The following is a 14,235-nucleotide window of genomic DNA, read 5'->3' as shown; positions in this document are numbered from 1 at the left end:
TCCTCCCTATCCACCCTTCAGTATTAATAGTTAGACAGTTTCCTTCAGCACTGTCCGACCCTCCCCCTGCCACGCTTGAAAGTACATGATGCCCTGGATAAGCCTGTTAAAGTGGCTGGGTACAATCGAAGTCAGGGATGACTCCTGTTGAGTTACAGGCATCTTTATATCAAGCTGAGGAACATAAAATCTCACACGTGAAAAGAAAAAGGCCACAATGGAAAGTGTGCAGCAGACATGTAGTGTTAATAGAGAATCATCGACAGCCTTGATGTCTTGGAGAAGTCTGGGCAGATATGGTCTCTCAGGCTGCCTGCTGAGAGACCTTGCTGGGACACAAAGGGGGGCTAGGGAGAGACTTAGAGTTAATCCACTGCTACCCTCCCCGGGTTTAAATGTTATTTAGTAAAAATGAAACTTGGACCCTCCTATATTCCTGTGGCCATGGAAAATGAGTCAAAGATAGACTATAACATTGAAACTGCTCGGGTAACCTGCTGAGAGTGTGTCAATGATGAGTGTGATTGCCTACCTGCGTTCCCCAGGCAACCAGAGTGACATCACTTCCTTCCTGTAGGACCTCAGCCTGTGAGAGTGGGATGGTGTAAGGGTCCTCGGGAACCTGCTCCACTGAGAAAAAACAAAACATACACTTTCAAAACCTCTACAAAATGTAAAATGAGCAACAACAACAAAAAAAACATTAATTCATCATTTCACTATGAAGTCTGAGATTTTTAGCTAAAATACTCCAACTCGAACTAAGCGTGCCTCTAAATGACAGACCAGATGACAAACTGATCAAATAACAGACCTTCAAAAACAAAACAAAAAAAAGATCCCTGCTCTTGAACATTTTATCTGGCTCACTTCAAATGCTTCTTTAGGCTTTTTCCAGAACCTCATCTCTCACCACAGCCAGTGTGCTTTTATCAGCACAATCTAATGCATGAGCTAATGAGATCCTCTGCCAGCTATGGGCTTGTAACTCTGATTAATCTTGACAACAACACATTGGGATGGGGTATCAATCAGAAAAGGGGCCACAAACGGAATATCAGCCCAAAAGAGGGAGCCTCGCAGCCAGGCCCTCTTTGAACTCAAGTCCAAGACAAAGTGCATGTAAGTATATGGTTTGAATAAAAGCTATTAAAGTCGTGGAAAACATTAGCACAGTCATGGAATTTATTATAACGCAAAAACTTATCATAAACTCAGAACTGCCATCACTTTCAAACAAGCGGCTTATTAGCAGTATTTATACTGCACAGATGCAAACATTGAACCTCTAAATGTAGCATTTACTGTCTTTGAATCTCATTCACCATCTTGGTTTTGGCTCCAAAGTTTGCACAGCGTACAGGATCTTAAAGTGTGAGTGGATCTTGGAGAACGTGAACTACTAAAAAGCGTTCCTCAAAGGCAACACAAAAAGTTAAAATTGCAATTAGGCGGAGTAATTGTGCTCTAAGGAGATGCTGAGTTTGAGACCTTTCTGGAAACCTTGAACGGCTTCCATGATCCTTTAGAGCCTACAAGTTGTTAAAGGAAAGAAAGGCTGCCCATCCCAACGACTTTGATGAATTATGTGCGACTCTCCTGTTTAGGCTTCCAGACGAGACAGAAAATTGGCCAATTGAGTGGAAAAATAGCCTTTTTCAGAAAGTTAAACCTGAATTATGAAAACTGGGTTACGGTTTAACAAGTGGAATCTTAGGTCCTTGCAAACCAGTATAACCTCAATGGGGCAAATGAGTGGTTTTTGTCCTATTGGAAGCAAAAAATTAGAGGCCCCAGCAATCAAAAAACATGACTTCATAATCGAGCAGAGATCATTAGAGGCATGTTGCACGAGAAGCTGGTTTGCTCTGCTCCTGTAGGAAATGAAAATAACCCTGCACATGCTACAGCTAAAATACCCCTCAGTGTGAAGCCGACAATGGATTTGTCACAATGTAACATGAGGCGGTTTGATGTGTCAGTCACAACGGCGGCCTTACTAGGTCACTCCCAGTGCAACACCCCAGAGTTTTTCCTGCATGTTTAACCCTAACTCTGGGATGCAATAACCAGGCATCTCAATGTGAATGTAAAAAAAAAGGTCTGATTTGCTATGCACGATGAATTCCAAATACCCACATGCACTATGGCTTCATGTGTAATGGCCTAGGCATGTCTGAAAACAGCTGTAAATAATATTAAAGTAAAGGCCACTTTACTTTAAGATCACTTTGACAGCAGCAATGTCCTGCATTCAGGACAGAGAAGGGGTAGAAAACTATTAGCTAAAACTATGGTGCATGCAATGATGGTAGGGCTGGGCGATTTGACCCAAAATTCATATCTCGATATTTTTTAGCTGGATGGCGATATAAGATATATATCTCGATATTTTTTTAAAGCCATAAAGTAAGAACAAAAAGAGAGTTCTTAGTCAAATCTGTGTCCCAGATGTCACACAGGCACTTCTATTAACATACAGCATAGACGTACATGAAAAAAAAAAATACTCAAAAATAAATTATGAGCATTTATTAAATAATAATGCTCCATAAATAAAAGAAAACTATGTTGTTTTTGTGCATAACAAAGAGCTCACAATTGTGCATACTGTTCCCAACTTCTACTGCGTGACTGACAGCCTGGAGTTTGAAATCCGCTTCGTAACCATGTCTCTTAACAGGTGCCATTTATGGTCCTTATACACACACACAATACGGTAATATTACGTTGAAGCACAGTACGTATTACTACGCGAGGCTCCTCGGTACCCGTAATGCTCCGACAATCCATCAAGCGGTGCAGCTCCGTAGCTTGCCAAAGTCGTACTAAAACATTTTTTGACAGATTGCTGAGCGCCGTGTACCACATTAAATTGGTTCGCGGTCATCAATCACAACCAGAATTCATACAAAAGGCGCGCTGTCAACTTTTGAGAAAATGAAAGGATTTTAAGCCGTGCATGGCGTTAGCGTGGTTAGCTCGTTAGCACGTTGACGCCGTCCAGCCCCACGCACGGGGCGATGCACAGTAACTCGTTAACGGAGATTTGCCGTGTCCATCTTGTGGCTGCAGGTGAAGCGATGGGGGAGTTGTGTTCAGTTAAGGAGAGAGGCGAGGTCGAGTAACGTTGCGTAAAGACAAAAGTGGACGAAAGAGGGGCAAACTTGTGGCCCCACAACTATAATTATAACGTAACATAGACTATATCGATATAAAGGCTATTGCCACATCTTATATCGCGTATAAAAACATATGGATATTTTTTTTTAAAACTTGATATATCGCCCAGCCCTAAATGATGGTACAGCTGATTTTTAAGTGCCTCTTACATGCAGATGATAAAGGATTCAGGAAGTTTATTCATGCAGGCCCATATGACAGAGAATATGCATGTTCTTTTTGTTTTCATATTATAATTTATATTTAATTGTGTTGTGGTTTCCAGTGTTTTGTGTTGTTTCACTTTAAATTTGTAAAAGGAAAAAGCTGAAAATTTAAATAGTTAGTTGAAATGTGAATAGTTGATTTTTTGTATTATATGATTTATTTATTACATTTTATGTGGAGTGAATAAATAAAAGTATATTTACGATGGCCCCTACAGACAAAGCACATACAAACTTCAAATCACGTACGAACTCTGAAGCACGTACAAACCCTGAAGCACGTACAAACTCCAAAACACGTAAAAACACGTACAAACTCCGAAGCACGTACAAACTCCAAAACACGTACAAAAGACAACAGAAGTGCTAGCCAGCAAGTACCAACGACCAGATTTGGTGTGTGGTAATAACAGGTAAATTTTTTATTTTTTTTTTTAATTATTTGACTAGATACGAATGCTTGTGTATAAATACACAAACAATACACATATGCTTTCATGCTTTCAATTGTGTAATTTAAGTGATCTAGGTAGCTCTATTTTGGAAGTTCAGTTCATGCTAGAAATGTGTTTTGGAGTTTGTATGTGCTTTTTGGAATTTGTACGTGTTTTGTCTCTAGGGGCCACCGCATATATTTATTTATATATAAACATATATAAATAAAACCGCAAATTTTTTTTACATTGGTAATTCCTTTTGTGCATAATTTTATATTATTGTTAATAATAAATTAATTAAAGCAACAAAACAACCTGAAGAGCCGGTTCGGAGCCAAAACAGCCGGCTCTTTTTAGTGAGCCGAACCGAAAGAGCCGGTTCTCTAAAAAGAGCCGGAAATCCCATCACTACAGTCCAATAACCAATGATAGGCGATATTATTCGCACAGGCGCAGACTTTTTGATGGGCGGAGCAATGTGATTATGCTTGGACTGATTTGCGCATTTAGAATTTATACGTTTTGTTTGGAGGGAATATTTTACCTTCTTTTCTTGTTTGTTTCAGTATTAAAATAGCTACTGTTTGGATTATTAATTTATTTATTTATTTGAGATGCGCCAAATCGCACAAAGACTTAACTTTATATCTGCAATTTTTTTAAATGTTGGCTGGAAGAGACATTTTGATTTTTAACTTACTTTTTGTTTAATTTTGTATTTGTTGTTTGGTCGAATGTATAAGACAGATAAACACTGGACAGGCCTTTAAACATGGGTATAATGGAAAAAAGAAGCCAGTTTCTCTTTGTTTTCTGCCCCACCCATTATGTTTTTTTTTATATTTAAACAAAATGGGGTGGGGTTTTTTTTGGGGGGGGGGGGGGGGGGAGCTACTGTCTTTGTTTCTGTTATGAGTTTGAGTAAATGAATGGCTTCATTTGGGCACAGTCTGAGGAGGGTCCATTTGCTCGCAGTTGGAAGAGGGTGCCCTTAACACAACGCTTCTCTTAGCTTCAACCAACATCATTAGCAAAATTACTCATGGGCACATAAATAAATAAATCGCTCTTGTAAAAATGATCTGCGGAAGGCTCGGCAATATCTCTCTTTTTCCATACACTATCTCACCGATCTACTATTTCGTCAATCCCACAAGAGGCAGACAGCATCAACAGTGAAATAATGCAAACAAAAACACCTGCCTTCTTCCTGGCTACAGTTATTGATGATAACTGATTTTATTAACTACATAAATCTGAAACATGACACATGTATTACACTCTTATATCCCTTATCAGTCATTTGTCAGTAAGTAGCTATAGCTCTGAGGTATTAAAGCCATCAATAATGATGAAAGTAAGCTTGAATCTGCTTTTATACATTTTGTTTTGTGCATTTCGTATAAAATCAAGGATAAACATAAATTAAGAAACAGAGTTTACTAGGGCAAAAGATTTCAAGTCCACCACAACTCTGTATTTTACTTTAAGGGCATAATCATGTTGTAAGTTCTTATCATTTGTTCTCCTTAGATTAACTGATTATTTTAAATTGTCTGTATGTTTGAATAAACGTGTTAGTTGTTATCTTTCAGTCTGTGTTAACTCTGTGATGGACTAGCGACCTGTCCAGGGTGTATCCTGCTTTATTCTCTGTAATAGCTGGGACGAGCTTCAGCTCCCCATGACCCTGAACTGGATAAGCAGTTACAAATAGACAGACTGATAATCTATCTCATGGTCATAATAGGCCACTGACTTTGTAATAAAAAACTGCACTGCTTTAAAGAAAATGTATGTATACTTTTAAACACAACTTAAACTAGTAACAGTAAATCCTAATTTATGAAAAAATTGACATGCCACCACAGCTGACGCTCAGACAACAATCAGCTCTATCACAAGTGGACAAGGCCAATAAAACTGCCCATACAAGCACATTGTTGAAATAAATCACATGTTATTGAAGATCTAGTAACTAATTCACCCCCTTTTTTTCCTTGAAGAGAAAGAGTGCAGTTTCAACAGTATGTTTCAGTTTTTCCACATTCACTCGGTTTACGCTCATTACAAAGAAACACTGCTGTCGTAACTCAACGACATGACTCCTTACTTCAGTGTGGTATGGCAGCTGTGGGTGATGTCTTTGTCATTAAGAAGGCTGTGAGACTAACAATAATTCTGGTCTGTACGTCGAATGAAACAAACCCTTTAGACAACCAGTGAGCCATTCAATTTCTCCCACCGCCACACTTAACAAAGCCATCAAGCCCCAACTGGACTCTTCGGCAGGCTGGTTCTGCACTAGTTGGTATCGGTGGTTCTACACCACTCTGCTGAGATGCTTTGTATACTCTAAACAGTGATGACTGAGCTCAGCAGATTTTATGAGAGAATATTATGAGAGAAAACTTTAGAACTGATTGAGTTTATACATGGACAGAGAAACGAAAGAAATATATTGGCCATTGTGTTAGCCTAATAACGAAGCTAAATAAAATGATAGTCCATTAAATATTCCATTTTAAAATCGTGTAGGAAATCCTTGTCCAAATTGTGTATGTGTGATTGCTACCATATGGACCAATCACAACTGTTGTGGTCTGCGTTACCGCCTCATGAACTTACATTTTTGGAGAAGTACATGTCAGGCTGTGTAAGCAAACATAGATCAAATAGAATGGAAGCTATTAAAATGCCTTATCTGTGTTGCGACAGCCGTTTTTACTAATGCCCTTCGTTACAGTATGAACTACTCAGAAGAAGAAAAAAGCATACCTTTTTTAATAATATGACCTGATTCATGTCAAAGCAGAAAACACTTAAAAAAAATAAAAACATTTTCTTAAAGTCTGTCAGTACAAGTCAAGTCTTTAAAAATTCATCTGTCTTAATTCTTGGAAATCAAATGACCAACATGTGGACGAGGCAGTGCTGTTTTACAGCAGCTTTCAACAACTGTTAACAGTTTATTATGGTATTGCTGGTAATGCTGGACACTGTTTACCCCGGCAGTGTTCCCAAGGCCACGCTGGCCTTGGGGCTTTTTCATGCTACCCCTAAACACTGCACCCAAGGAGTGGAGGGGGGAGCGAGTTCAGCTCGCCATTGTCAACACTTCACAGACCATTTAGACGGCCTGCTTCACACTTGTGGCCCAGCTGATCTCAGTCACATTGTTTGTAGTCAGGCACATTGTTTGTTTGTCTAGCTTCGCACCTCTAAAGAGGGAGAACATTTGCTTTTCATAAAGAATCCAAGCAGAAGGTTGAGGGGGGAAAAAAAAAAAAAAAAAAGCTGAGAGGACAACTGAACAAACATCAACAAAGCTTCAGTCGTGTGTTGATTTTACAGTAACATTTACACACAAACCAGCTTACCTGCTGCTCTGTACAGAATCTTCGGCTCAAAGAAAATGCATGGGTTCTTGTCAGCAATGCAGGAGAGGAGCAGCCCTTTGGCCTGAATTGGACTACGAGGTATTACAACCTGAGAAATAAATGACATCTGTTAGGCCAAAGAATATAATGAACTGACCTTAATGTTCCCTATTAAACAGAATGGAATATTTAAACGTTTAAATCGGTTTCACATTTCGACTGTAGAGAATATCATCATATAGTCCAACATGCTTTAAACTGATACCCAACTATACAAACTTAAACGCATACAAAAAGTGGTTTCAAATGAATTGCGGTGTTTTGCACATTCTCTAATCGAGAATTGTAAGGTTCCAGATGTTTTATACTAAAAGATCCAATTGTCTCACTTTTATTTCAGGCGTGCTGCTTTAGCCTGCCTACTGACGCCCTGTATCGACAAGCCACTTTGCAACTCACCTACTCCTCTTTTTCATTCTGGATCTGATTTAATCAGTATCACATCTGCTGATATTGACATCTGCTTTGTTTTGTTTTGGGTTGGGTCTTGCTGTTCTTGCTGCCTCTGGCTCACAGGCAAGTATGCTCAACCCACTGTATGCATTCTACACGTGTGCTTGAAAGTGTAGTTGCATCCCACAACCGAGCCATGCCGCCCAATGCATGCTACTGCACACTACAGTGGTTCTGCTGTACTTAAGGCAAAATCCAGGTTTAACTGCAGCACTGTGTATTTACCAGAGCTAAATCATTTCTGTGTATTGAGACCGACCCTCAGAGGGAGGGAACCGGGCTGATTATGCACAAGGATTTATCAGTTTGTGACCTTATACTGGAAGACCCATTTATTACTCACAGGGGATGAACTGCAGCTGTAAACTTTACAGACCTCAGATGGAAGTATATGAGAAAACTCCTGGATTAAAAGTAGTTGCACTGACAGTATCACAGGACTGATGAATAATTTCATTCCTCAGGCCCTTTTCACACACACATACAGATGCTTTGTTCTCTACAAGAACACACAAGAATTTCAAGTAAACTTGTTTCCCTTTGTCATTATGGCGTGTTATAGTTTGAGGTGAAAAATGAATTTAATCCATTTTGGAATAAGGCTTTAACATGACAAAACGTGGAACAAATGCAGCATTGTGAATACTTTCCGGATCCACTGTAAGACATCCCCTTTATTCTACTCCTCCACTGTTGTAGTGATCTGTTTCTATAGTTTTTGCTTTCTTTAAATGCCCATAGCTGCCAGTCATATAATTCTGAATGGCAGAGATGCTAGCCTCAGTGATGAGCCTTGCCTCTTATGCTGCTTACTTTCATTTAGCTGACTGAAGAAGAAAGAAACCCAAAAAAGTGATGTGTGCAAATGTTTTCAAGTGGAGTTAGGAGGTGGCAGAGCTGAGATGAACTAGAGGTTCTACTGAAAACTGCATCACTACCTGCATCAGATATGCCAAATTCAAACAGTTCAAAAATGGCAGCAGAAACTCAAAAACATTAGTAGAGAGGGTAAAGAAGAGGTGCAATTCAAAGCAAAAATGTGGGTGCTCTGTTCTGAGCACCATTTCTTTGGAACACCGTAACTCTTCGACTGCACTTGAGGCAGGATCACAACCTTATTGTTGGTTTTCCTCAGGCCAGTTCATATCCCCCTCCATCTCAGCACTTCTAGTGTAAGTAATCTAAACTGGACACTGTTTTGACTGTTGTGAAAAATTTGGAAATAATTTTTAATTGCATCACCACTGATGATGGTGCAGGAAAAGTTATAAAAATAATGAAATAACTAAAAATACAAAGAGTAATGATCAGCCTATTTACAACTTCTATATGGTTTTGCTAGTAGACTTTCAAATTCTGCTTTCAGGTGAGAGATGAAATTCAGATTAAACGCCCACAAATGTCTAAAGGAAATGCATATACAGTGAAGCAGTGGACTGACCTTGAGGCCCGGGCAGTGAGCAAAGAAGGCTTCGGGACTTTGAGAGTGGTAAAGGGATCCATGGCCGACGCACCCCCACGGAGCCCGAATAGTGAGGTTGCCGCAATCGAACATGTTCCCTGAACGGTAGCGGTACTTGGCTGCTTCGTTGACTATCTGGAAAGTGATAATAATAATTTAGATTAATGCACCAGCAAATTAGTCCAGAACATAGTCATGTAAACATAAGGGAAACTACTTTGCAAAAACATCCCAACAAAAACAGAGCACTTTCTTTGGTTTCTGTGAATAAAGACCTGGCTTCATGTGTGGAGGCATTCTCTCTGCTATTCCCCTTAAAGATATTAAAACGTCACTTAATTTTTAACGAGCGCCATCACCTCAAGTGTCTTTGGTTTCTTTTACATCTACAGTTTCAGACACTGGGCTTCCACCAAAAAGGTGTCCCAAATTTTCCCTCCCCGAAGCTCAGGTGGACTGTTAATTCGCCTTTTACTACTCTCTAAGGTCAGTTTGGACTCCATCGTGTTAAGTGAGAGCGCAGAAGGCGAGAGGGATCCCAGTCAAGGCCCGACACCAGATTTAATCTACTGTTTGTCTGCGTCACAATAGGAGGGTCTTAAAAACTGGCTCCACAATCGCATATTTTGTTTCATGTCGCCTTGACATAGCAGCGAGACTCGCATTTATCTTGTGGAGGGCAAGAATACACAGGATGACACTGGTGTCAACATATATGCATGGTTAAACAGCAGCACTGCCCAACGTGCTGCTAAGTGTGTTAACGTCACATTAATCTTCTGTAGCAAAGCTTTGAAGCAGGGGGTTGTTTAAAGGGCTTCTTTTGTTCTGCTGATGTTTCTGTACAAGGCTGTAGAAATATTAAATAACAGACATTCAAGGTCTGCTGCAAGAAATATGCAGAACAAAGGAGATAGAAGCTAAATATGAAAAGCAACGAGTAAAAGGTTCATTTTCCCCCATTCTGTCTGTCTTTGCTTGAAGCTTCTAAAGATATTGAGTGAGAGACGTATGCGAGGATGCTGACTGTCAATCACAACAACAGTTACTTCGAGGTGTTTTATATTGTAAAGTAAAGTAAAACAAAGAAAGTAAAGTAAGTAAGGTACTCTATTTGATTTATATGAATTCTTTAAGTTAAGATGAGGCCTCGTTATCCAAGACCTTACATGTGATGAGAAGGACTTTAAATTATGTTCTGGATTCAGAGCTAATGAAGGGAAGTTAATATGGGAGAAATATGGGTGTCACTAGGAACACTGAGAATACCACTAGGAATGCAAATGCAAACGCAAACATGATCACATCCAAGACTTTTAGGCATCAATTTGAAGATTCAGCAACACTTTGTCTGTGACAACAGCAGAGCTGAGACCTGCAAAAGGTAAACACAGCATGTACCCGTACCACAAGAAGGTATATCAACTGCTTATCTGTAAACAGTCTTCTAATTTCAAATTTTAGCTGCCAAGATAGATAAAAATTTAAACCTCACATCAAATTCAGCACATGGATATTTACCCATTAACAGGTTTTCTAACCTGAACAAGTTACAGGCTTGATTCAGAGACCTCCTGTAACCCAGGTTTCTCTTGTGTTACAAGGATTTAAAAAAAAAAAAAAAAAAAAGCTTCTTCAGGATCTATTGTACATCCAAACTACTATACAGAACATCTGAACACCAGAAAACAGATCAAGCAAGCAGGTACTTGTTTCTGTTACTCTACATCACGGGTGTCAAACATAAGGCACGGGGGCCAGAATCGGTCTGGTAAAGACTCCAATCCGGCCCACTGGATGGCTTGGGAAATTGTGAAGAAGTGCATAGTTTTTCAACTTTTTGATATTGAAGTTTCACAGCTTTTCCGACAGATAAAGAGCTCCTCACTGCCATTCATACTAAATACTAATTAAGTTATAAATTAACAATTAAGATTCTTTATTTGTCCTTGTAGAAAGATTTAATGACATTTGTTGGTGGATTAATGTAGTTAAAAAAAAAAAAAAACAGTAATAAAAACAACTACAAAAAAGTCATTAAAAAAAAAAACACCTATATGCAAACAACAGGAATACATATACAAACATTGTCTTGACTGTTATGGCAGTAAATAAAATACAGAAAACTTATTTTGGTTACTTACAGAATTGCAAACAATCCAATACTGTACATGGAAATGACAGAAAAGTTCTTATTTTCCACCATCTACTCTAAAAAAGGTCTAATTTCTATATAATCTATATATTTATTTATTTACAGTGGGTCCATTTTTCATGATTTAGCAAAAACTTTTTTAATTTAAATGTAAACTCTTTTTTTCACACTACAGACTGCATGCAGGCCACAATGTAAAATGAATGTGAGATTTCTGCTCAGCATCACAGACATCACTTACACTTTTTAAAAATTCATGCTAAGCCAAAAACAACTCAGGCTTCAGACTGTAACCATTGGAATGGGTTTAAAATTATTTTGGTAGCAGTCTGAAAATTTCATGTGCTTTTTTCCCCCAGTACGTATGAAATCACGAGAGCTTAAAAAATACTGAAAAAAAAAAAAAAATAAATACAGCAGATTTTTAAAAAACAGACAGTTCCTTCATGGACATGTTGATATTTCTGGACCTGTACGAATACTCACATTACTTTGTCACAGAGCAAGGCAGCGCCATACCTGGTCAAAAGCAGGAAAGATGTAGTCAGCAAACTGGATCTCAGCGATGGCTGTGGCACCAGCGACAGCTACACCAATGCCAAATCCCACAATCCCCTGCTCACAAAGAGGAGTGTTGAAGACTCGGTCCTTACCTGGTGACAAGAAAAAATTAGGAAGGTAACACACACACACACACACACATACACAGAAAAAAAATAAGTTCTCACTGAGCTTTTAAGGTTTCAGGATTGCTGGATAATGCATTGATTCAGAGAAATTTCTGAGACTTTTCACACCTGACTGAGGAGATCCCAGAGAAACCCACCGTTACAATGCCATGTGGTCCTAAAATAAATGAACTGAGAAGCTGATGACTTCTCCTGAGCTGTAACTAACCAAACCTGCAACAAACACACAACCCCCATGGAGTAAAAACAGGAAAGAAAAAAAAAAATACTATTTTGCAATCTCCACCCTATAATCTGAGAAAGAACCGCAAGAGTGTTGCACTAAATTTGGGCTGAGAATGTTATTTTTTGCTCTCATCTTTGTGTATTTGCCAGCCCAGTGCTTTTTCTGTTTCTCTGGGAAGTGTGCTTCTCAGCAGCGAAACTCTGCCCTTATGTGCCCTCTGGACTCACAAAGTTCAATTAGCAACCGCGGCACCACAACCAAACCCCCACCCCTCGGAGGAACACACAATTAAGTGATCAAAATTTAGTGCCTCGCTGCTCAGACTGAGGCCGACCTCAAAAATGAAAAAAAAAAAAAAGCAGCCTCATGTGAAAGTGACAGTAAATAACGTGTGTGAGCTTCTGTGTCATCAAAGCAATCAGTAGTAAGTAATAACACAAAAAAGCCTCCACACACACACACACAAACACACATCAAGTGATGCCAAAATAACTCTGTTGTGTTGCTGTTTGTGCTTCGTGAGTCTAGAATGCAATTTTAAATAGACGACATGGAACTTTTATAGTCAGCTGTCTGACACCCACACTGCATTCAGTGCAATGGGCTAAACGGGAGTGAGAGGAGAGCTAGTGCGCTGTAGCTCTCACAGCAATCAAGCACAGGCAGCCAGAGGTGGAAGGAGTGATCACTGAGGTGAATGCATCGGTCTCGTAAAAAGCCATTCATATGGAGTCCGCCCTGCATTACCCCTCTGTTGTGTGTAATGGCAGCGGGGCAGAGGTGTGTGCCATCCTTTTCAGTACAGAGAGGAATAAAAACAGCTTTGCTCTCGTCACTGTACACAAGGATGAGATGGAAAATAATGATCCCTTTCCAAAAGGTCAACACTTCTGACGTCAATGAAAACAAAAAGGCAGTGCCCGCTACTGTAGGGTGCGTTTGAGACTTCTCGCCATTTCCAGGCTGCATACAAATATCCACCGAAAATGTAAACAAGAAAGGAAATCTATTGACATCCAATTAGCCAATCAGCCTTGTGAGAAACGAGGAAAACAATTAAATTCTGTTGCTGCACACACACAGTCAGTCTCCACGCTTGTGTTATGGAGTGGCAGAGTTTAATGGAAGACAGTGTGAGTTGCTATTTGGGTGCTGTTGCCATGTCATTAGACATTTGTGTACCCAAACAGATTTACTACTATGGTGGTCAATGATACAACCAAACCAAAGTGGTCATCTTCTTTTAAATAATACGTCATAACTGAATGACACTGTGGAGACAAAAAAAAAAAAAAAACTTTTTTTCCTCCTTTTTAAATGCCAAACTACATTTTTCTCCACAGGTTGAAACTGAAAAAAAAAAATTAAACTTTACCATGCAGGACAGCCAAATGCAGAGCATTTCCACCAAGCTGTTTTTTATTAATGTGCCTTTTATTCTAGAACACAAGTAAATAATTTTAATACTTGGCTTTAATGTAAATTCCATCTGTCATCAAAACCAGAAACAAATGCAAACATGCTAAGTCACGAAGCATGTGGCCTAACTGTCCACTGAAACTCGAACTGCTCCAGTGGAGTCGCAAAACGTAATGGCAGGGGGGAGGGAAAAAAAAAAAAAGAGTCAAAGGGGGCCTGCGAGGTGATTCTAACCTTCCTAAAATCAGTGCTTTAAACAAAACAGAAACGCCAAGTTTCCCACATTGCTTCAATTTATTCGCTTGAGGTTTGATTGGCACTCTTTTAATTAAGTCATGTCTTGTTCTGCGGTGGCCCACGAACAGCATCTGTGTGGAGAATTAGCTCCACCAACTGTTTCTCTGTGTGGCCAACTCTTAATAGTCATTCAACTCAAATTCAGGGAAGACATATTAATTAGTGTTGGCCTTTGAAGATTTTCTTGATATTTAATTAAAATATGTACTGCTTTTGGTTGGAAACTTGACCACAGCCTGAAAAGCACAAGAATAAAAAACAAAACAAA

The 14,235-nt window shown here is 39.3% G+C and overlaps 1 protein-coding gene across 1 annotated transcript in view; it reads right to left on the bottom strand.

Annotated features, from left to right (window-relative positions):
- The window catches only part of bckdhb (branched chain keto acid dehydrogenase E1 subunit beta), a 75,538-nt gene that overhangs the window by 56,074 nt on the left and 5,229 nt on the right, over positions 1-14,235 (bottom strand). The window contains exons 4-7 of the mRNA XM_026186036.2: positions 11,856-11,989; positions 9,161-9,316; positions 7,207-7,315; positions 533-630 (exon numbers count right to left, since the gene is read on the bottom strand). Of these exons, the coding sequence (XP_026041821.1) occupies positions 533-630; positions 7,207-7,315; positions 9,161-9,316; positions 11,856-11,989 (497 nt within the window). The remainder of the gene's footprint in view (positions 1-532; positions 631-7,206; positions 7,316-9,160; positions 9,317-11,855; positions 11,990-14,235) is intronic.

Source organism: Astatotilapia calliptera, chromosome 11 (genome assembly GCF_964374335.1).
Source record: "Astatotilapia calliptera chromosome 11, fAstCal68.1, whole genome shotgun sequence".
NCBI classification, from domain to species: Eukaryota; Metazoa; Chordata; class Actinopteri; order Cichliformes; family Cichlidae; genus Astatotilapia; species Astatotilapia calliptera.
Note: the sequence above shows the minus strand (reverse complement) of the source record. Positions and strands in the feature narration are given on the sequence as shown.